We start from the raw sequence: 21,616 nt of genomic DNA on the forward strand, positions 1-21,616 counted from the left end.
GCCTTATGTAAATCTTAAAGGCTGGGCAGTAAGGCAAACAGGACTCTCCTCCATTGCCTACCCAAGAAGAAAGTGCTGAAAGTACCCGAAGGGACAAAGGAACTAACCTGAGGGAAAAGGCAGGAGTGAGTCCAGACTGAGACAGGGGTCCAGTCTGTAAGAAGAAATAACTGGAACTCTAAGCTACAGAAACTCTGCAACTTGCCTAAAATAACATTAAGTGTGATAAATTACTTCTTGAAACCAGTCTCTTTAAGATCTTAAACTTAGTATGCGTGTTTTGTTTTATTTGCTCGTAATCTGCTTTGTTCTCTTTGCTATCCCTTATAATCACTTAAAATCTGCCTTTTATAGTTAATACATTTGTTTTGTTTATTATTAAATCCAGTGTGTGCAATTTATGACTGGCAAGAAGTTGTGCATATCTCTCTTCACATTGAGGGAGAGGGAAAATTTTTATGAGCTTGCACTGTGTAGATCTTTCTATACAGTGCAAGACAGTATTGTTTTGTGTTTATTCCCCAAAGGGGGTATGCACGTAAGTGCTGGGTGAATCCTCTCACACAGAGCTGACTTCAGTCTGTGTTTGCAGCTGGGTGTGGCCCTACCTGTGTGTGTGTGTGCTGCAAGAGGCCAGAGAGCCTAATTCAGCAAAACAGGGAGAGGGAATCCAGGCTGGTGGAGTAGGTGGGCTCAGTGAAATCCCAGAAAATCAGGTGGCATCCCAGAAAGGGGGTCCAACCCGTCACCTACTCAAGCAATGTGAATGTGTCCACACAACACTGAGACATTTATCGATAGGGGAACCTATTTTACATTCAGGTTCCAAAGGTGGAAACATGATTATAAACAGTGAATATGAAATAAATAAATTAAATAAATGAACGATGGATGAGTGACTCCATCTTAATTTGTAGGATAGCGTTCACAAAGCCTTGGGCATGTCTCTGAAGCAAATGCCTCCTACAACTTGGGTGGCCTAGCCACTGGTATTTAATGGAAGGGTCAGAGAACTATTGCAGCTTTGAAGAAAAACCTAGGGGCATGTGGACACATTCTCCCCTATTAGCAAAGAGTGGGGAGTATTCTATGTCCGTCGATCAAAATTCCAGAAGCATGGGATGTAAAATCCACTGTAATTGTGTGATCAACTCAAATTTGCTATAAAATAATTACAATGTTCACTTCTGCAGCATCGATTTCAAAGTTCTTCCTGAGAGTTAATTAAGCACTGCAGCATCCCTGTGAGTTAGACAAGTATTATCGTTTCCATTTCCAAGATGGGTGAAATGAGGCAGAGAGGGGAAGGGGTGTGGTCAATGCTACTGTCAAGGTTCCTCCCCCACTCTGAACTCTAGGGTACAGATGTGGGGACCTGCATGAAAAACCTCCTAAGCTTATCTTTACCAGCTTAGGTCAAAACTTCCCCAAGGTACAAAGTATTCCACCCGTTGTCCTTGGAATGGCCGCTACCACCACCAAACTAATACTGGTTACTGGGGAAGAGCTGTTTGGACGCGTCTTTCCCCCCAAAATACTTCCCAAAACCTTGCACCCCACTTCCTGGACAAGGTTTGGTAAAAAAGCCTCACCAATTTGCCTAGGTGACTACAGACCCAGACCCTTGGATCTTAAGAACAATGAACAATCCTCCCAACACTTGCACCCCCCCTTTCCTGGGAAATGTTGGATAAAAAGCCTCACCAATTTGCATAGGTGACCACAGACCCAAACCCTTGGATCTGAGAACAATGAAAAAGCATTCAGTTTTTTACAAGAAGACTTTTAATAGAAAATAGAAGTAAAGAAATCCCCCCTGTAAAATCAGGATGGTAGATATCTTACAGGGTAAATAGATTCAAAAACATAGAGAACCCCTCTAGGCAAAACCTTAAGTTACAAAAAAGATACACAGACAGAAATAGTTATTCTATTCAGCACAATTCTTTTCTCAGCCATTTAAAGAAATCATAATCTAACACATACCTAGCTAGATTACTTACTAAAAGTTCTAAGACTCCATTCCTGGTCTATCCCTGGCAAAGACCAGCATACAGACAGACACAGACCCTTTGTTTCTCTCCCTCCTCCCAGCTTTTGAAAGTATCTTGTCTCCTCATTGGTCATTTTGGTCAGGTGCCAGCGAGGTTACCTTTAGCTTCTTAACCCTTTACAGGTGAGAGGAGCTTTCCCCTGGCCAGGAGGGATTTCAAAGGGGTTTACCCTTCCCTTTATATTAATGACACGCCCCCCAAATCTCAGCTAGGGTGAAACACTGGCTGGGATTTCTTCCTGGAGCTCTAGGAAAAACAGAGTTAATAAGACACATGCATCTCTAAATATACTACCAAGTACATAAAGACTAACAATATTTTCCACATCTCAAGGACGATTTTAACCAGTTGATTCTGGGAAACTTTCACAGGAGAGTGCATCAGCCACTTTGTTAGAAGCTCCTGAGATGTGTTGGATGTCGAAATCAAAATCTTGGAGAGCTAAACTCCACCGAAGAAGTTTTTTGTTAGTTTCCTTGACGGTGTGAAGCCACTTTAGTGCAGCATGGTCGGTTTGCAGGTGGAAACGCCGTCCCCAAACATATGGGCGTAGCTTTTCCAGAGCGTAGACAATGGCATAACATTCTTTTTCAGTGACTGACCAGTTGCTTTCCCTCTCAGACAGTTTTTTGCTGAGAAACACTACAGGGTGGAATTCTTGATCAGGTCCTTTCTGCATTAAAACTGCTCCCACACCACGCTCGGATGCATCTGTGGTTACTAGGAACGGTTTGTCAAAGTCTGGGGCCCTTAGTACAGGGTCAGACATGAGTGTCGCTTTAAGCTTGTTAAAGGCCTTCTGACACTTTCCGGTCCACTGAACAGCATTTGGCTGTTTCTTTTTGGTTAGGTCTGTCAGTGGGGCAGCGATTTGGCTGTAGTGCGGTACAAATCGTCTGTAATAACCGGCCAAGCCTAAGAAGGATTGAACCTGTTTCTTTGACTTTGGGACAGGCCACTTTTGGATAGCATCCACCTTGGCCTGTAGGGCGCTGATAGTTCCTTGACCCACCTGGTATCCAAGGTAAGTCACTCTGTTTAGGCCTATTTGACACTTCTTAGCCTTAACAGTTAGTCCTGCCTCCCTTATGCGCTCAAGGACTTTTTGTAGATGTTCCAGGTGGTCTGCCCAGGAATCCGAAAATATGGCCACATCGTCAAGGTAGGCGATTGCATATTCTCCTAATCCCGCTAGGAGACCATCTACAAGTCTTTGGAAAGTGGCGGGTGCATTTCGCAGCCCGAAAGGGAGTACATTAAATTCATACAGCCCGAGATGTGTGATGAAGGCTGACTTTTCCTTGGCAGATTCATCTAGTGGTACCTGCCAGTACCCCTTGGTTAAGTCCAAGGTAGAGATGAACTGGGCCCGTCCCAGTTTCTCTAATAGTTCATCTGTGCGGGGCATTGGATAGTTGTCTGGGCGAGTTACAGCATTTAGCTTACGGTAGTCCACGCAAAAACATATTTCCCCATCTGGTTTGGGAACTAGAACCACTGGAGATGCCCATGCACTTTCAGAGGGGCGGATTACACCCATCTGTAACATATTCTGGATCTCCCGTTCTATAGCAGTTTTAGCTTGAGGAGACACCCGGTAAGGTTGGACCCTAATTGGGTGAGCATTACTTGTGTCAATGGAGTGGTATGCCCGTTCAGTCAGTCCTGGGGTGGCTGAGAACGTTGGCGCGTAGCTAGTGCACAGCTCCTGGATCTGCTGTCGCTGCATACGCCCAAGGGTCATGGAGAGGTTCACCTCTTCCACACCACCAGCACATTTCCCTTCGTAGTAGACACCTTCAGGCCACTCAGCATCATCTTCTCCCTGGGCTGTAAACTGACAAACCTTTAATTCTCTGGAATAAAAGGGCTTTAGAGAATTAATATGGTACACCTTAGGCTTTCGGTTGGAGGTGGGGAATGCTATGAGATAATTAACAGCTCCCAGGCGCTCCTGGACCATGAATGGCCCTTCCCACGATGCTTCCATTTTATGGGCCTGGAGCGCCCTTAAGACCATGACCTGGTCTCCTACTTTGAAGGAACGCTCTCTGGCATGTTTATCATACCAGGCTTTTTGCTCTTTTTGAACATCCTGTAAGTTTTCTCTAGCAAGGGCTAAAGAGGTTCGGAGGGTGTTTTGTAGGTTGGTTACAAAGTCCAGAATGTTAGTTCCTGGAGAAGGTGTAAATCCCTCCCATTGCTGCTTCACCAACTGCAATGGCCCCTTAACCTCACGGCCATATACAAGTTCAAATGGGGAAAACCCTAAACTGGGATGTGGTACAGCTCTGTAGGCAAAGAGCAACTGCTGCAACACTAGGTCCCAATCATTGGAGTGCTCATTTACAAATTTACGTATCATGGCCCCCAAAGTTCCATTAAACTTCTCCACCATGCCATTTGTTTGATGGTGGTAAGGAGTGGCAACCAAGTGATTTACCCCATGAGCTTCCCAAAGGTTTTTCATAGTTCCTGCCAGGAAATTAGTCCCTGCATCGGTGAGGATGTCGGAGGGCCAACCTACCCTGGCAAAAATGTCTGCTAGTGCCTGGCACACACTTTTAGCCCTGGTGTTGCTTAGAGCTACTGCTTCCGGCCATCGGGTGGCAAAATCCATGGAAGTCAGTATGTACTGCTTTCCTCTGGGTGTCTTTTTCGGAAAAGGACCCAGAATATCCAGAGCTACTCGCTGAAATGGAACTTCAATGATGGGGAGTGGCTGGAGAGGGGCTTTGACCTGGTCTTGGGGTTTTCCCCACTCTTTGGCACACCTCACAAGACTGGACATAGGTAGAAACATCCTTGCCCATTCCCTCCCAGTGGAATGACCCCCCCAAACGGTCTTTGGTCCTGTTCACCCCAGCATGGCCACTAGGGTGATCGTGGGCTAAGCTCAAGAGCTTGGCCCGGTATTTAGTTGGAACTACCAACTGTCTCTGAGGATGCCAGTCTTCCTGGTGTCCCCCAGAAAGAGTTTCCTTGTATAAAAGTCCTCTTTCTACAACAAACCTGGATCGATTAGAAGAGCTGAGAGGCGGTGGGTTGCTCCGTGCCGCCGTCCAAGCTCTCTGGAGGCTTTCATCTGCTTCCTGTTCGGTCTGGAACTGTTCCCTTGATGCTGGGGACATCAGTTCCTCATTGGATTGTGGACCTAGGCTTGGTCCCTCTGGAAGCGATATAGGGGATGGAGCTGTTTCTGTTGACTGTGAACTGCTCTCCACTGGTGCACTATGTTGGGATTCAGGCTCCGGCTGAGCCTCTTGTGTTGGGTTATCGGCTGCTGCCAGTTCAGGGTCGGTGGGGCCCTCTGGTGTTGAGGTTGCAAGTACTGGATTCAGTGCTGACACTGGGTCTGGTGTTGGTTGTTCGGCTGGTTCCGGTTCTGGGACTGGTTCCGTCTGGGTCTCTGGGACTGGATCCACTACTGCTGTTGCAGACATTGGCCTGGGGTCCAGGTCCATCACCTCTGACCGGGTCCTGATAGAAGTTTCCGGAACAGAGCTAGGCCTCACGGCTTGTTTAGCCTGGCTGCGGGTGACCGTTCCCACCCTCTTGGCCTGCTTCACATGATTGGCCAAGTCTTCCCCCAACAGCATGGGGATGGGATAATCATCATAGACTGCAAAAGTCCATGTTCCTGACCAGCCCTTGTACTGGACAGGCAACTTGGCTGTAGGCAAATTGAAAGAGTTGGACTTGAAGGGTTGAATCGTCACTTGGATCTCTGGGTTGATCAAACTGGGGTCCATTAAGGAAGCATGGATAGCTGACACTTGTGCTCCGGTGTCCCTTCTTCCCGCCCACACTCACAGTTTCCCTCCGCTCCAAGGGTATCTGGGAGGTATCTGGGCCTGTGGACCTCTGGTGTGATTCCGGTGCAATGAACTGTAATCTGTTGGGGTTCTTGGGGCAGTTGGCCTTTACATGCCCCAGCTCGTTACATTTAAAACATCGTCCAGCTGACGGGTCACTGGGGCGAGGAGGGTTGCTGGAGAACGGGGTGGTGGGACGATAAGGGGTCTGGAGGGTTCTTTGGGAGGTAGGTGGGGCTTTGGGCGGCCCCCGGGAATAGGGTGTGGTCTGGGGTGGTCCCTTCTGGTCTCCGCTCCAACTGCGACCAGTTTTCTTCTTCTCTGCCACCTCCACCCATCTGGCTCCAATCTCTCCTGCCTCGATTACAGTTTTGGGTTTCCTGTCTAGGATGTATCTTTCTATTTCCTCAGGAACACCCTCTAAGAATTGTTCCATTTGCATTAGGAAGGGCAAATTTTCTGGAGATTCAACACTTGCTCCTGATATCCAGGCATCCCAATGTTTCACAATGTGGTAGGCATGTCGGGTAAATGACATGTCTGGTTTCCACCTTAGGGCTCTGAACCTCCGACGAGACTGCTCGGGTGTTATCCCCATTCTGACTCTCGCCTTGGATTTAAACAGTTCATACTTGTTCATGTGTTCTTTAGGCATTTCAGCTGCCACCTCAGCTAAGGGTCCACTGAGCTGCGGCCTCAGCTCTACCATGTATTGGTCAGTAGAGATGTTGTACCCAAGGCAGGCCCTTTCGAAGTTTTCTAAGAAGGCCTCAGTATCATCACCTGCCTTGTAGGTGGGGAACTTTCTGGGATGGGAAGTGGTACCTGGAGAAGGATTGCTAGGGTTTGTTGGTATATTCTGCTGGGCCTTTATCCTCTCCACCTCCTCCACATGCTTCCTCTCTTTTTCCTTCTCCTCCTCCACATGCTTCCTCTCTTTTTCCTTCTCCTCCTCCACATGCTTCCTTGCCTCCATTTCCCTCTTGTGGGCAGCCTCCTGTACCTCCTTCTCCAGCCGCATGAGTTCTATCTGTCTTTCATGTTGCCTTTGTTTTTCCTCAGCCTGAAATTTGGCTAATTCCAGCTGTAGTCGAGCTGCGGATTTGGTCATTCTAACCTCCCTGTTTTTAACTAACTTTACACCCGAGGTTTAGAAATAAACAAACAAAACTTGGCTGTAAAATTTTGCTGTGCTGGAATAGAATACCTATTCTCTGATAGTGATTGTCAGCCTACAGAAAAAGACAATTCCCTTGTCTCTGCTCTGGGCCCAAATTAAAGCAAAAAACCTCCAACTACTTGGAAACCTGCTTACCCAGCCCAAAGAAAAAGCAAATGGGTAGAACACACACCCCCTATTTACTTTTAGGAAGAAAAGAAAAAAAAACCTCTGGGTTGGAAGACTGTGAATTTCCCTGCAGGAGTTAAGTACCCTGCCTCCAGGCAAAGAAAACCTGCAATTCACAAAGATAATCCCCTTTTGTCTCTGCTTGGCCACAGTTTCAGCTTTCAGTTTCAGCTGCTTTCCAAAGGAAAAAAAAAATTCCTTTTTAAAATCTGTATTTCTAGTTCAAAAAATCTCAACTGGATCTCAAAATGATTTCAGGTTAATCCCACCACTATGCCACCATGTCAAGGTTCCTCCCCCACTCTGAACTCTAGGGTACAGATGTGGGGACCTGCATGAAAAACCTCCTAAGCTTATCTTTACCAGCTTAGGTCAAAACTTCCAAGGACAACGGGTGGAATACTTTGTACCTTGGGGAATGGCCGCTACCACCACCAAACTAATACTGGTTACTGGGGAAGAGCTGTTTGGACGCGTCTTTCCCCCCAAAATACTTCCCAAAACCTTGCACCCCACTTCCTGGACAAGGTTTGGTAAAAAAGCCTCACCAATTTGCCTAGGTGACTACAGACCCAGACCCTTGGATCTTAAGAACAATGAACAATCCTCCCAACACTTGCACCCCCCCTTTCCTGGGAAATGTTGGATAAAAAGCCTCACCAATTTGCATAGGTGACCACAGACCCAAACCCTTGGATCTGAGAACAATGAAAAAGCATTCAGTTTTTTACAAGAAGACTTTTAATAGAAAATAGAAGTAAAGAAATCCCCCCTGTAAAATCAGGATGGTAGATATCTTACAGGGTAAATAGATTCAAAAACATAGAGAACCCCTCTAGGCAAAACCTTAAGTTACAAAAAAGATACACAGACAGAAATAGTTATTCTATTCAGCACAATTCTTTTCTCAGCCATTTAAAGAAATCATAATCTAACACATACCTAGCTAGATTACTTACTAAAAGTTCTAAGACTCCATTCCTGGTCTATCCCTGGCAAAGACCAGCATACAGACAGACACAGACCCTTTGTTTCTCTCCCTCCTCCCAGCTTTTGAAAGTATCTTGTCTCCTCATTGGTCATTTTGGTCAGGTGCCAGCGAGGTTACCTTTAGCTTCTTAACCCTTTACAGGTGAGAGGAGCTTTCCCCTGGCCAGGAGGGATTTCAAAGGGGTTTACCCTTCCCTTTATATTTATGACAGCTACCAAGGAGTCAGTAGCTCTGCACACATTGGAACCAAGCAGTAAAAGTGTCTCCCAGTCCTGTCTTCTAACCACTATACTGCTGGTTCCAGCCCTTTCACTAAAGATGTCTCTGTAGCATAGTCTCAACAGAAATATATGTGGATCCCCACCAGCTATGGAAGGAGGTAGGAGATCCTCTGTAATGCGCAGATAGACTTAATAGATTTTAAGGCCAGAAGAGACCATTCGGTCACTTAGTCTGACCTCCTGCATAGCACAGGCCAGAGAATTTCACCCAGTTACCCCTGCAAATAGCCCAATGACTTCCGAGCAAATATTTCAAAACACCAACAACTGCACCCAGAATGCAGTGTGTGTTCATGCTACAAAAATCTGGACCTGGTGTGCCTAAAATGGCTGCAGCAAAGGGGCACTGGCTCCCGAACGCAGGCTTAGCATTTAGGGCTCCACACATATAAGCAATGGTGGAACAATTACGAACTGAGCCAGTGGGGTGAGCGGTTATTAATGAAGAGCCAGAGCCGAGCCGTTCCCCATGAATTAAACATAAATTATGACTTTGAAGACAAGCAAATGGGCTGTGTAACCTTCTGATTATTTTTTATTAGGGTTTAGATGGAATTGGGGTGAAAGGAGGTCACTGGTTACACAGAAACTGGATGGAATGAGAGTGAGACAAAGAACCAGAACCTAATTGAGAGAGACACAGACCAGCAATTAGGGAGAGTGGAAGAGGAGCCCGAGTGATATTATCTAATGATTGGCAAGATGATGCAGGCAGCGAGAGACTGGAAAGGAAGTATAAAAGATGAAAGATGACAGTTTAAAGGAAGGCAATCGCCGATGAAAAACATTCTATAATTTTTCTCCAAACAATAAATAGGGTCTTTAAAAGCCACTTTGAAGCTTTTAATTCAGTTCATTTCACCTGACCGCTGGGTCAGAAACGGTTGCTTCAGGGCAACTGGATGACATAAGTCAAAGCTGCCTGCACTTCTCTCTGTGGGTGGGAAAAGATGAGATGAAATGGCAATCCTTTTTGGAAAGGGGGAGACAAGATCTGGAAGGGGTGAGAAGACAGAAACCTTTTATTACCCAATCAAACATATGGTCCATTCAGAAAGGAATGGGGCCAAATCCTCTGCTGGACTAGATCAGCACAGCTCCATCAGGTTCAATAAAGCTATCCCGATTTACCCCTGCTGTGGATCTGGCCCGTGGTGTCAAGAACAGTCTGACAACCTGAACCCCATTTTTATGATTGTCGCCGAGCTCTGACCTTGTCCCCATGGTCCCGTGCTTCCAGGTGGTGCAGAAGTAAGGATGGCCTGGTATGGTGTTGCCACCCTTACTTCTGCGCTGCTGCCTGCAGAGCTGGGCCCTCAGTCAGCCGCCGCCGCTCTCTGGCTTCCCAGCTCTGAAGGCAGCAATGCAGAAGTAAGGGTGGCATGGTATGGTATTGCCACCTTTACTTCTGCGCTACTGGTAGCAAGGGGCTGCCTTCAGAACTGGGCGTCTGGACAGCGGCCACCGCCCTCCGGCCACCCAGCTCTGAAGGCTGAATCGGATTACCCTGTAAGGTATTTACCATCCTGATTTTACAGAGGTGATTCTTTTACTTTTTCTTTAATTACAATTCTTCTTTTAAGAACCTGATTGCTTTTTCATTGTTCTTAAGATCCAACGGTTTGGGTCTGTGTTCACCTATGCAAATTGGTGAGGATTTTTTTATCAAGCCTTCCCCAGGAAAGGGGGTGTAGGGCTTGGGGGGATTTGGGGGGAAAGACGTTTCCAAGTAGGCTCTTTCCCTGTCATATTTGTTAGACGCTTGGTGATGGCAGCAATAAGGTCCAGGGACAAAAGGTTAAAATAGTTTGTACCTTGGGGAAGTTTTAACCTAAGCTGGTAAAAATAAGCCTAGGGGGTTTTTCATGCACGTCCCCACATCTGTACCCTAGAGTTCAGAGTGGGGAAGGAACCTTGACAACTGGTCTTCCCCGTGAAATCTGTAGAGTATAGGGTAAAAGCTCACAAAAGGCCAGATTTCACGGTCCTTGATGTGCTTTTCATGGCTGTGAATTTGGTAGGCCCTATATATAGTAAAGTCAGGCACTGATATTGGCTGGGGCCTTTAGGATCTGCCATCTACAAATAACAAGATGGCTTCCTTATCGGCAAGCTCCATAGACAGCGCTTGACCAAATGTTCTTGGAGGGGGATGCCACTACCGCAATAGGTCAGAAGTGGGGTATGGTGGAGGTGATGGAGTGAGAGGGGAAGTCCCACCATCCAATGCCGTAGACTTTCCGTGATGATAGAGAAGATCCAAGCACCCAACGCTGTCGGTATAGCCCCTTTCACCCATGCTATGGTCTCTTTAAAAAATGGCCACACATTTACTTATCCATTCAATGGGCATGTTCTTTACAGTGTTGCGATGAGAGTGAAACCCCTGCCAATTATACAGTGAGATGCGATCCTCAAGTTAGCGAGCGACGCCAAGTGCAATTAGCAAGTAATCTGCAGAACACAAAGACAAAGTGGCTCTACGGCTCGAGCTGGATTTATGAATTAGTCGCACGGCTCCACATGCGAAAGGGGACGGGGGGGGGGACAAAAAAATTAAGCGATATCAGAATAAGAGTTTACTGAACAACAAATCCAGGCTTTTGAAACTTATGAAATTTATTTCCGATGTTTCCAAACCACTTTACATGACAACTGCCTCAAAAGAGATCCCAGACACGTGAAAGGGAGCCTGAGAAACGGGGAGTGTGAATTTTTAATGCTGGTTTTCAGAAGCGCTTTCTTTCTTTTCTCCTTTGTGGTGCTCATGAAAGGCAACTGGCCTGACAGCTTAGGGGACTTGAGTCTTCATTCTTCCCCAGAACAGGCATACTGCGGCGGGAGTTTCCCCACACCACACCACGACTGGGTCTGCAGGCACTGTCCCCCGGGGAAAGCAGCGCAACTCAATCTCTTTAGCCCACTCTTCCCTTATTGTCGCTTCAGAGACGCCTGCCAGTGTGTGCCATCTCTTGTGGGGGAAGGCACTGGTCTGAGACCCCTCCACTATGCATCTCACACAGGCCAGCGAACAGGTATAAATTATTATTCTTATTATTTGTACTGTGGTAGCACCTCGGTGCTCCTATCTGGGATTAGGGCCTCTTCGTGCTACGTCCTGTGCAACAAAAAGACGGAGCCTGCCGCGGAGGGCTTGGGTACTGCCAGTGAGCGCTGCTGGACAATGGACCGACTGTCAGCTGGCATGCACAGGGTGAACCTGTGCCCTGCAAAACGCTGCTGAGCACACTCCTCAGGGGGGCTAGAACTCCACAAACGCTCAGCTGAGAGTTCAGGGCATACCGCACTCAGCGCTGCACAGGGACAGGCCCTGCGGACGCAGACAGGCTGCTGCTGTGGAAGCTGGTGGCCAGACCCACCCACTGGGGGGAAGTGAAATCATCCTCCTGACAACATTCCAGTTCCTTTGCTCAGGGCTTTTCTTTAGCCACTTGGAAACAATGACTGAGAACAATACAACTTAGAACTGTCTTCTCCACCCCGGGCCTTGCCCTAGCTCCTCTTCACGAGGACTTCACAGCCCTTCTCCGCTCAGGCCCCTTCCTTCTCAGGCCTTCTTGCTTGAGAGGTGCAGCAAGCTCCCCTTCCCTAGACCTCCCCCATCTGAGTCTGTGCCTAAAGTGGCAGGAAGACAAGTGACTAAATACTAGACTAGGACTCTGGTAGACCTCGGTTCTATTCCCTGCTCAGCCAGGGGGTGACCTTAGGCAAATCATTTCACTGCTTTGTGCCTCAGTTTTCCCACCTGTAAAATGGGGCTCATGCGCTTGACCTCCTTTGTGAAGTGTTTTGAGAGCTGCTGATGACGAATGCTGTAGAAAAGGTAAGGATTATTATATATGATTTTCCTGTAGGCCACATGACTAGGAATGAACACATGACCTCAACTACAGCTCCCACCTTTAAAGGGCCAGAACAGGTGCACTGGGACATGCTGCAAGGCCCAGTGCCCTCTGTTAGGGGGTTGTCAAGTTCTCTAGGAACTCCTGTAGGCTCACACACATGCTCTTTCCTTCTCTCCTTTCCTGAGACGCAATAAATAAATGCTTTATGGCATGAGACTCACCTGATTGGCCTATTCAAACGACCTAGAAGGGCAGCATGCACCACTGGCATAATCAATGCAATGCTCTTTCAGTCCAACCAGCTGAATTCATGCAGCAAGCCACAGGTTTAACAATTATACAGCTGCTGGAGAAGAAAACAGATGGGGGTAGGATACTGGTTACATTAATGACCACTAGTAATATTTGTGGTCATTGAAAGCTAAGAAAATGACACAGCCAATCAAATGTCATGGTTCCAGGTATAGGCTGATCGGGAACAGGGATAGACCAGGAATCCCTATACGCACACCCATTTTCTAGCATGGCATAAAATTGACTATCAGTATTAGCGGGATGCTCATTTTCCATGGAAGCATCCAGTACAGGCTATTTCCAGAGATGGTTTGAACCCAGATCAGATGAGCCAATGGCTTGGCTCACTATGATAAAGGCTAATATCTCAAAAAAATCTTTGCTTCCCAAACTCAATATTCTTATTTTCAGTCTTTGTTCTCCAGCCAAGTTACATAATCTTGATGCAGGATTTTTCGTTTGTTGGTTTGTTTCCCTTTCTTTCGTTCAAAGATGACTTCTCTGTTTTCTCACGACTCATTTTGATTCCACATCAGCTAGCTGAAGAGGAGTCCATATAGCGATACATTTTAAGTTAAAGACCTTTGCTTCTCTCCTCTTGAAGGCTTCCACTGTATTTTCCATTATGCCCTCAAAGCAGTCCACAGTTGCTGCTGCAGTTTTCACAGTTTCATAACCGCAGGATTGTGCAGTGAATCAGAAGGACAGAGGTCATAATACTGCCGATAAAACCCACTTTAGAAACTAGTCCACCACCAATAATAAAGCCAGTTGCATTTCAAACAGATAATGCAGTTGTAAAGCAGACTCCAAGTAAGATAGGAAGGAAAACATCATGGCAGGATAAAACTAGTCTAAGGAGAAAAAAACCCAGAGCCGTTTCTGGATAACACCACTAGACAAGTTGGATAAAACAGGGGTTTGAGACAATCCAACAATCTCTACAGTGCATTCGCCCCCCAGAATAATGACATTTTTATGAGACTTGAGAGCTTATGGCAATCTGCCTACTGGATGAGCTCTACACCCCCCCGAAAGCAATGGATGGGAGTAATAGCAGAGCTCAGAGTTCCCTAAGCCCGCAAGCCCCCCCCCACATTTCCCCTTCACTAAGTTGTATGCTGGAAGCTGCCAATCCCATTTGGCCTTCTACAGATCTAGGGTCGACGTCTAGAACCAGGGCTCCTTTCCCCTGGATTCCCTCTCCCTTTTCATTGCTCTCCTCGGCTTACTAGCAGCAGTGGCTGAATCACTCAGAGCCTCAGTTTCCCCATCTGGCTTGTCAATACAAAATTTTTGTCCTAGTATAACTACAGATTAGAAATCGATACAACCCTCTAGTGGAGACTCAGAGTAGTATGAAGGTGCTTATACTGGTATAGTTTATTCCCATATTGTTATATCAGTATAACTGTGCACACTGGGGCTTTTACTGGTTTAAATATATTGCCATAAAAATCACAACCCCAAGGAAATAATTAAATCAGTATAAAATCCGTTTATAGACTCGACTTTATGTTGTAAATTCTTTGGGGGCAAGGACTGTCTCCTCACGTGTATGAATTTAACACCGAGCACAAAGCTCCCAACTCAGAGGAGCCCTCAGGGCACTACTGTAATACAAATAAATAATAATAGTCAGCATAAAAACAAGTCATAAATTATGAATTCCCCCAGGAAATTAGCCGTGGCGCCATGCAATCTGGTGCATGTCAATGGCAACAGGGTTACTTTTCTGAAGTCCCAGGCACTGGCTGTGATTTCTGGCAGGAACGTTCTAGCAGTTTCCAGGAAGGGGCAGGGGACTCCAGAAAATCAACTCAACCCTTGTTTTGGTTTCATGGCATTTGAATACTGGGCCCACGGGAGCCCCTCTAGCATACCACTGCCCCTGTCTGGCAGCCTCAGATTCCCCAGCAGCCCTACGCACCACTGAGGAATGGAAGCTCCCCGTCCTGCAAGCTGTTCTTTGTTGGAGGATCCCTGAAATCCATGGAAGTGCTGCATGGCCACACAGGTCCAACCTGCTTGCAGCAGGTTGCAGGATTGAGCCCTAAAATGGCTCAGATCACAGCCAACAGAGTTAAAGCCTCACGAAGGCATTTAGTTCTTCTGACTCGGGGTCCCCATAAGCCCAGAATGACCTGACTTTGCCCTTATGGATCAGTTCTCTACAATTCCTCTTCAGCGAAATACTTAGCAAAGCTGCATGAGAACCATTTTCTAGATAGGTTATAAATGAGTTCTTTTACCATTCAGCACCTGTGAAAGTGTGGGTAGGAGTCTCTATACACATTTCTGGCAAGCAAGGGGCAAAATTTCTTTTACAGCTTTTATAAACTCCTATGAATATTATTATACTGGCCTCAATAATTAAAAAAAAATGCCTATGAAGATTTCAAAAGGAAAACAAACCAATTCTCAGTAAAGCTGGCATTGAATGGCCAGCAGCACTGGCTTCCTACATTCTCCATGGAAATACTGGAAGGATAAATAATAATACTCTTAGATTTGAAAAGCATGTTTCATCTCAAAGGAAACCACACTGTACCTGGGCCACATCCTTGGCTAGTGTAAACTGGTTTAGCTCCATTGACTACAGTGGAGATACCGATGTACTGATTTACACAAGTGAAGGATCTGGCTGTCTATTTGGGTTTGAGTGAATGCAACGGCTTCACCCACTACTGTATTTGGAAAACAGCAGATGCATAACAACAGTGCACAATATAACAATGCAGAGAAACCACTATATTGACCAGGACCCATTGAGGAAAATGTGGTAACCAGAATTGGTTACCCAGAGTGAACAGCTAAGGATCCAGCTCTTCATTCAGAGCTGCCTACGTACCGCCGACCCCCAAAATGACATTTACACCATTTTCATGAAATGTTAAGTATTTACCCATATTACTTCTTATTGTGTTTTGCTCTTTTCAGGTAGTATTTGCACATGACAAACGAGCACACACACACACGCTTCACAAAAGCTGGTTTCCCTGCAAAGATGGCAAACTGTCCCATTGATCAAAATATCAAATTCTCATGGAAACTCACAAAACTCACAGTTATTGCCTATGAAGCAAAAAAAAAAAAAAGAAAAAAAGAAAAAAGAAAAAGGAGAGTTTTGCGAGGGTGCATCCTTGTTGCCAGTTGGAACGTCACTATCTGATGGACAAACTACGAGACACCATCACCAACAATGTAGTTCAGAGATTGAGCGATTATAAAGCTAGACGTGACCATCGTGATAAGCTAAACTGACCTCCTGTGTAACACAAGCCATAGGACTTCCCTGCATTTATTCCTGTTGGAACGAGAAAAAACATGCAACCTTGACTTAAAATAACAAAGAAGCTAAGTGCATTGCTCTCTCTCAAATGTGAAGTAGCCCTACCAGAATAAAGTTTCATGGATAGGCTCTTCTGGGCCAGATTCTGAAGCTGGGTTATGACTCTTTGCCCCAGCTAAGTGGCCTAAAGGAGCCATCATCCAACTGCACATGCCTAGAAGAGAATGCCACTTGTGTAGGAGAACACTTTGCTGGTGCAACTGCACTGCAGCTCGGCCTGGTGCCCTTCCCAGCACAGGGGACATGTGGGGAGGTCTGGCACACAGAGAATCAAGCCCCTTATTGAATACCCTGGACTAGATCTCCTGCAGTGAGTTCCCTTTGGCACAGGAGAATTGGAGGAAGGGCTGTCAGGGAGTCAGTGACACCTCCTGATTCTCAAGCTGCCAAGGCCCCAGCCCTGACACACCCCATATGCCAAGCCAGGAGGTGTGGTTGGCATAGAAGCTGGCTCCACTGACTTTCTGCCAGCTGAGAGATTCAGCCCCCTCCCTGGGAATTCTCAGCTTGGCAGCTAAATTCTCAGCTAATTCTCAGCTTGGCAGATTCCAGTCCCTTGGGTAAGAAATTGATAGGCTCTATGTACTAGAGACCTCTAATACCTTGGTACCCGTACGGCTACAACACCACTGCATAGGCTCTCCGTCCAGTACTCTCCCTACAGTACGGTTATTACGCTCGGCGTAAGATTGCTGTATCTGCATTATTTTTGGAGGAGACACCATGGTGAATCACAAAATCCAATTCCACCGAAATCACATTGCAACTCCCAAAGCCCTTATCCGATTCCAAACTTCTCAAGAAATGGGTGGCTTTCCTGTCTTGTATTCCACTCCAGATTGACGATTAATAGCAATGCTACCAGTGGCTACACCCACCCCTTCCTGAAATACAAGCATGCAGGAATGATGGAGACTAGAGCAAAAGATAGTGGGCCCGATCCGTCTCCCTCTTGGAATGGGCGTAAATCAGGAGTAACCCCACTGCTCAGGGCGCAGTCACACTGGTGTCAAAGGGGTCAGCGACAGCAGAATCAGACCCCTTACAAAGTGAAATTGAGAGCAGCAGTAACAGCCAGAGCCGCAGGAGGCTTCTGTGTTTGCAATGAAGTGTTACTGCAGCATAATCTCCTTCCTGTTGTGATTAATGGAGGGCACTTACTCACATCACAGGAACACTCCTGAAGCAGCACTACACAGCTGTATCACACAGTAAGTGCAGAGTGTGTGGATAGTACACTGTTAACTGTACAGCTCTCTGGGAACCTGATCTCTTACCCAGAGCCAGACTTTCCTCTTGCGGCACCCGGCCCCTGGAGGAAGAGTAGATAATGAAGTGGTCCCTGGAAGCCACTACCTCTGTGTCTATGGGCAATTGCAACCCACTGGTGAGTCCACTTCCTAGACACTACAGTGCTATAAGCGATGGTCACATAAACACCACCCTATACCGGAAACCTACTGACCGCTATTCCTACCTCCATGCCTCCAGCTTTCACCCAGACCACACCACACACCACACCACACAATCCATTGTATACAGCCAAGCTCTAAGACACAACCGCATTTGCTCCGATCCCTCAGACAGAGAGAAACACCTACAGGATCTCTTATCAAGCATTCTGAAAACTGCAATACCGACCTGGGGAAGTGAAGAAACAGACTGACAGAGCCAGAAGGGTACCGAGAAGTCACCTACGACAAGACAGGCCCAACAAAGAAAGTAACAGAACGCCACTAGCCGTCACCTTCAGCCCCCAACTAAAACCTCTCCAGCGCATCCTCAAGGATCTACAATCTATCTTGAAAGACGACCCCTCACTCTCAAAGACCTTGAGAGACAGGCCAGTCCTCGCTTACAGACAGCCCCCCAACCTGAAGCAAATACTCACCAGCAACTACACACCACACAACAAAAACACCAACCCAGGGACCAAACCCTGCTACAAACCCCGGTGCCAACTGTGCCCACATATCTATTCAGGGGACACCATCATAGGGCCTAATCACATCAGCCACACTATCAGAGGCTCGTTCACCTGCACATCTACTAATGTGATATATACCATCATATGCCAGCAATGCCCCTCTGCCATGTACATTGGCCAAACCGGACAGTCTCTAGGCAAAAGAATAAATGGACACAAATCTGATGTCAGGAATCATAACATTCAAAAACCAGTAGGAGAACACTTCAACCTCTCTGGTCTCTCAATAACAGACCTCAAAGTGACAATTCTTCAACAAAAAAACTTCAGAAACAGACTCCAACGTGAAGCTGCAGAACTGGAATTAATTTGCAAACTAGATACCATCAGATTAGGCCTGAATAAAGACTGGGAGTGGTTGCGTCATTACAAAACCTAAACTTAATTTGCCCAATACTAATTTCTCCATACTGTTACTCACACCTTCTTGTCAACTGTCTATAAAGGGCCACTCTCTTACCATTTCAAAAGTGATTTCTCCTCCCTTGGTATCCTGCTGTTAATTGATTTATCTCGTTAGACTGACATAACACTTGGTAAAGCAACCCACATCCTTTCATGTATTTATACCTACTGCTATATCTTTTACTTCATACATCTGATGAAGTGGGTTCTAGTCCACGAAAGCTTATGCCCAAATAAGTGTGTTAGTCTCTAGGGTGCCACAAGTACTCCTCGGTGTTTTTTTTTTGTTTTTGTTTTTTGCTGATACAGACTAACACGGCGACCACTGAAACCTGCCACTGGTGAGTGTGTTTCAAGCCACCAGCTGTGCCAATCCAGAAGATATAAGTGGTTACAGCAAGCAGGTATCAAGGATTGGCTCTTTAGCTCAAGCTGTAGCAAAGCCTACATTTAGTTCTGGGGGTCCATGGTTCAATCCCCAATGTGTCAGTCAAGAGGGTGCCTATTGCTTAGTTCTAAACACCTGCAGCTTATTGCAACATTCTACAGCTTGTTTATTCTCTCGCCGACGTTGGACAGGCGGTCTAATAGTCCCTTCTGACCTTAAAATCTACGAATAGTCCAAAAGCTCTGTAAATCCTAAAAGGTAGCTGAGAGAACTGTCTCCTGGATCAGAGCTTCTAGGCGGCCCTCCAGTCTCTACAGAGTAACGTATTCACACACAGTGGAGCAGGTCTGATGGTCACACCTGGCAGAGGGCTGAAGTGAGTGACATACACATATAGCGCCGTACGCTTGATCTCAACACAGCTCGTTTGGGACTTACGTCATTAGCTGTGTCTCTATGCCTGGCTCCACAAGGGACCCATCCACAAAAAGCGGTGTCGATGTGAAGGCATATTTACTCCAGGATCTTCCTTCATCAAAACTCACCCTGGAATTGAAACAGACAAAATAAATAAATGTAAACGCATGGCTCTGGAACAATTACCTAGGCAATTAAACAACTTCTAAGGCTTGCGAGCCACAGCTGCTGGATTTGTAAACAAGCGTCAATCTTTGCCATCTCCTCATATTATTAATTAATGTTCTCAGAGTGCTCTGAAGTAGCAAAGCAGCAAGTATTATTATCAAAGTCATTAAGGGCCTGTGTTAGGGTTGTCAACCCTCCAGAAGTGTCCTGGAGCCGCCAGGAATTAAATATTAATCTTTAATTAAAGTTTATGTCTTGTGAGGACACATCCAGGAATACATCCAACTAACATTGGCAACCCAAGTCTGTGTTTGCTATGTCAATCAACAGGTCAGATCCAAGACAGCAGGCGGTATTGCTAACACCTAAGACAGGACATGTAGTCCCTCAGTTCGTGTCTATGTTCAAGACATTAATTTCAGCAGAGGAAACTACACAGCCTCAAATATGGTGCAGTGCTTAGGGGGAGCTGGGTTCTTTCACCAACTCTGCCACAGACCCATGGTGAATCACAGCCTTTCTGTGCCTCAGTTTCCCCCTCAATAAAATGAGGCTCTGAATACTTATCCCTCTCACAGGGCCTTTTGGGAATTTAATTCATTAATATTAGCAATGTGCTTTGAGATGAGCAGAAGAAGTGGGCTAAACGCTGAACAAAATTCTCTGCTACATCCTCTCAACTCCACTCACATCAATGGGGCTGCATGGGAATACCTGAGAGCAGAATCTGACCTTTATCCACTAGAAAATGGAATGTGCCTAACTAATTTCAACCAACAGCCAGCATGGACAGCAATCACATTCAGTCACTGCTGCCGTGGGACGCAACAGGTCCGTGGCTCTGTAGCCTATATCAAATTGCGTGAGCCATGGAGTGGCATGGAGTAGTGTGGTGATGTTCAGCTTACAAACAGTTCAGGAAACCAGACAGTTTTCCATTGCTCCTGGAGTCTTTACACAACCGTTCCAGGAGGCTTTCTGCTTGGAGAGTTACCCCAGAATCCTGTCTGCAAAGAACAACAAACAGGGGAACCCAAGGGCTTACTGGCCCCTGAATGATGAGGTCCCATTCCAGCTGGGTCATTTCAGCACTCGTGCTCTGTAATTGCGGCAGGTGCCTGAGCTGTGAAAGCTGATAGATAACCCCCCGTGGGCATCGCCAAAGGGGGGAAGAGGCACAATTTCTCCTGTGGTCAACGGGAAATGTTTTTCACTTCAAAAGAGAAGAGAAACTGATTCTCTGGTCAGTGGGGGCTTTGGGGCGGGGAGAGAGATTGTTCTGCAGAACTCTGATTCCCGCAGGGCTGAGTCAGCAGCATTTTAAAAGGGTAAATTGATGCTTCTCAAGACAGGCAGATGTAACCAACTGGTCAGTGCAGGAGATTTGTGTCCCTTGGTGCCCAATCCAGAGACGATAAGGGTCTCATCTACAGAGCCCAGCTTTTTAGCACCCATTCTACAGACTGGAGCTCTTAGCAGAGGAGGACACTGGTTTAAACCCCAGCATCGGCAAACCCAGCAGCCATCACACCGATTACTTTGAAGGGGGATATAATATTTGAGATAGAGAAGGGGGTGAAATGCTCCATTTAGGTCTTTCAGTCCATAACGGACAGTGTCAAACCCTGTGTTTCCTGCTCAACATCGAGCCAAACTCCCGGTGGAACCAGCACATGATCTCCAACAGGTGAGTAAGGAGGATACGGACAGCCCCCAGCTCCTGCTCCGCCTGAGTTGCGGGCTTTGGTGGAAGGGGTTCGGCAGGGGTTAGGCTCCTTCCCACTGAAGCCAGGGAAGAGCAGGACAGGTGATTAACGATTTGTATTTCAGTCGCTCCTCGGAGCCCAGTCACAGGCCGGGATCCCATCATGGTAGGTGCTGTGCAGCTGCATCGACAAGCAGGTGGACTTCACTCAGGCCTCCCCTTCTTACATGTAAGCCCAGGGCTGGGGAATCCCACCACATCCCAAATCCCTGCCCTGAAGATGGCACGTTGGGCCTGATCCAAAGCCAATGGGTCTTTCCATTGATTCCAAAAGGTGAGGCCGACAGGCCCCCACCCTCAGGAACCATAGCCTCACAGTACACAGAGCTCCCAACTTGAGCGCCTCAGCTCCCGCCCCCCCCCCAACATACAGTGGAACCACACTGGTCCCAAGGAAACCAGGACCCTGTGCAAACATGGAGGAATGGACTGGATTTACCCCATGAGGTGTACTACTGAGATCTTCCCCTTAGCGCAGTGGCCTC

General features: G+C 46.7%; 1 protein-coding gene across 1 annotated transcript in view; it reads right to left on the bottom strand.

The window, feature by feature from the left end:
• SORCS3 (sortilin related VPS10 domain containing receptor 3) overlaps positions 1-21,616 on the bottom strand; it is a 496,377-nt gene that overhangs the window by 66,542 nt on the left and 408,219 nt on the right. Inside the window, exon 14 of the mRNA XM_077821813.1 lies at positions 19,220-19,327. Coding sequence (XP_077677939.1) covers positions 19,220-19,327 — 108 coding nt within the window. The remainder of the gene's footprint in view (positions 1-19,219; positions 19,328-21,616) is intronic.

This window comes from Eretmochelys imbricata, chromosome 7 (genome assembly GCF_965152235.1).
Source record: "Eretmochelys imbricata isolate rEreImb1 chromosome 7, rEreImb1.hap1, whole genome shotgun sequence".
In the NCBI taxonomy this organism is placed as follows: domain Eukaryota; kingdom Metazoa; phylum Chordata; order Testudines; family Cheloniidae; genus Eretmochelys; species Eretmochelys imbricata.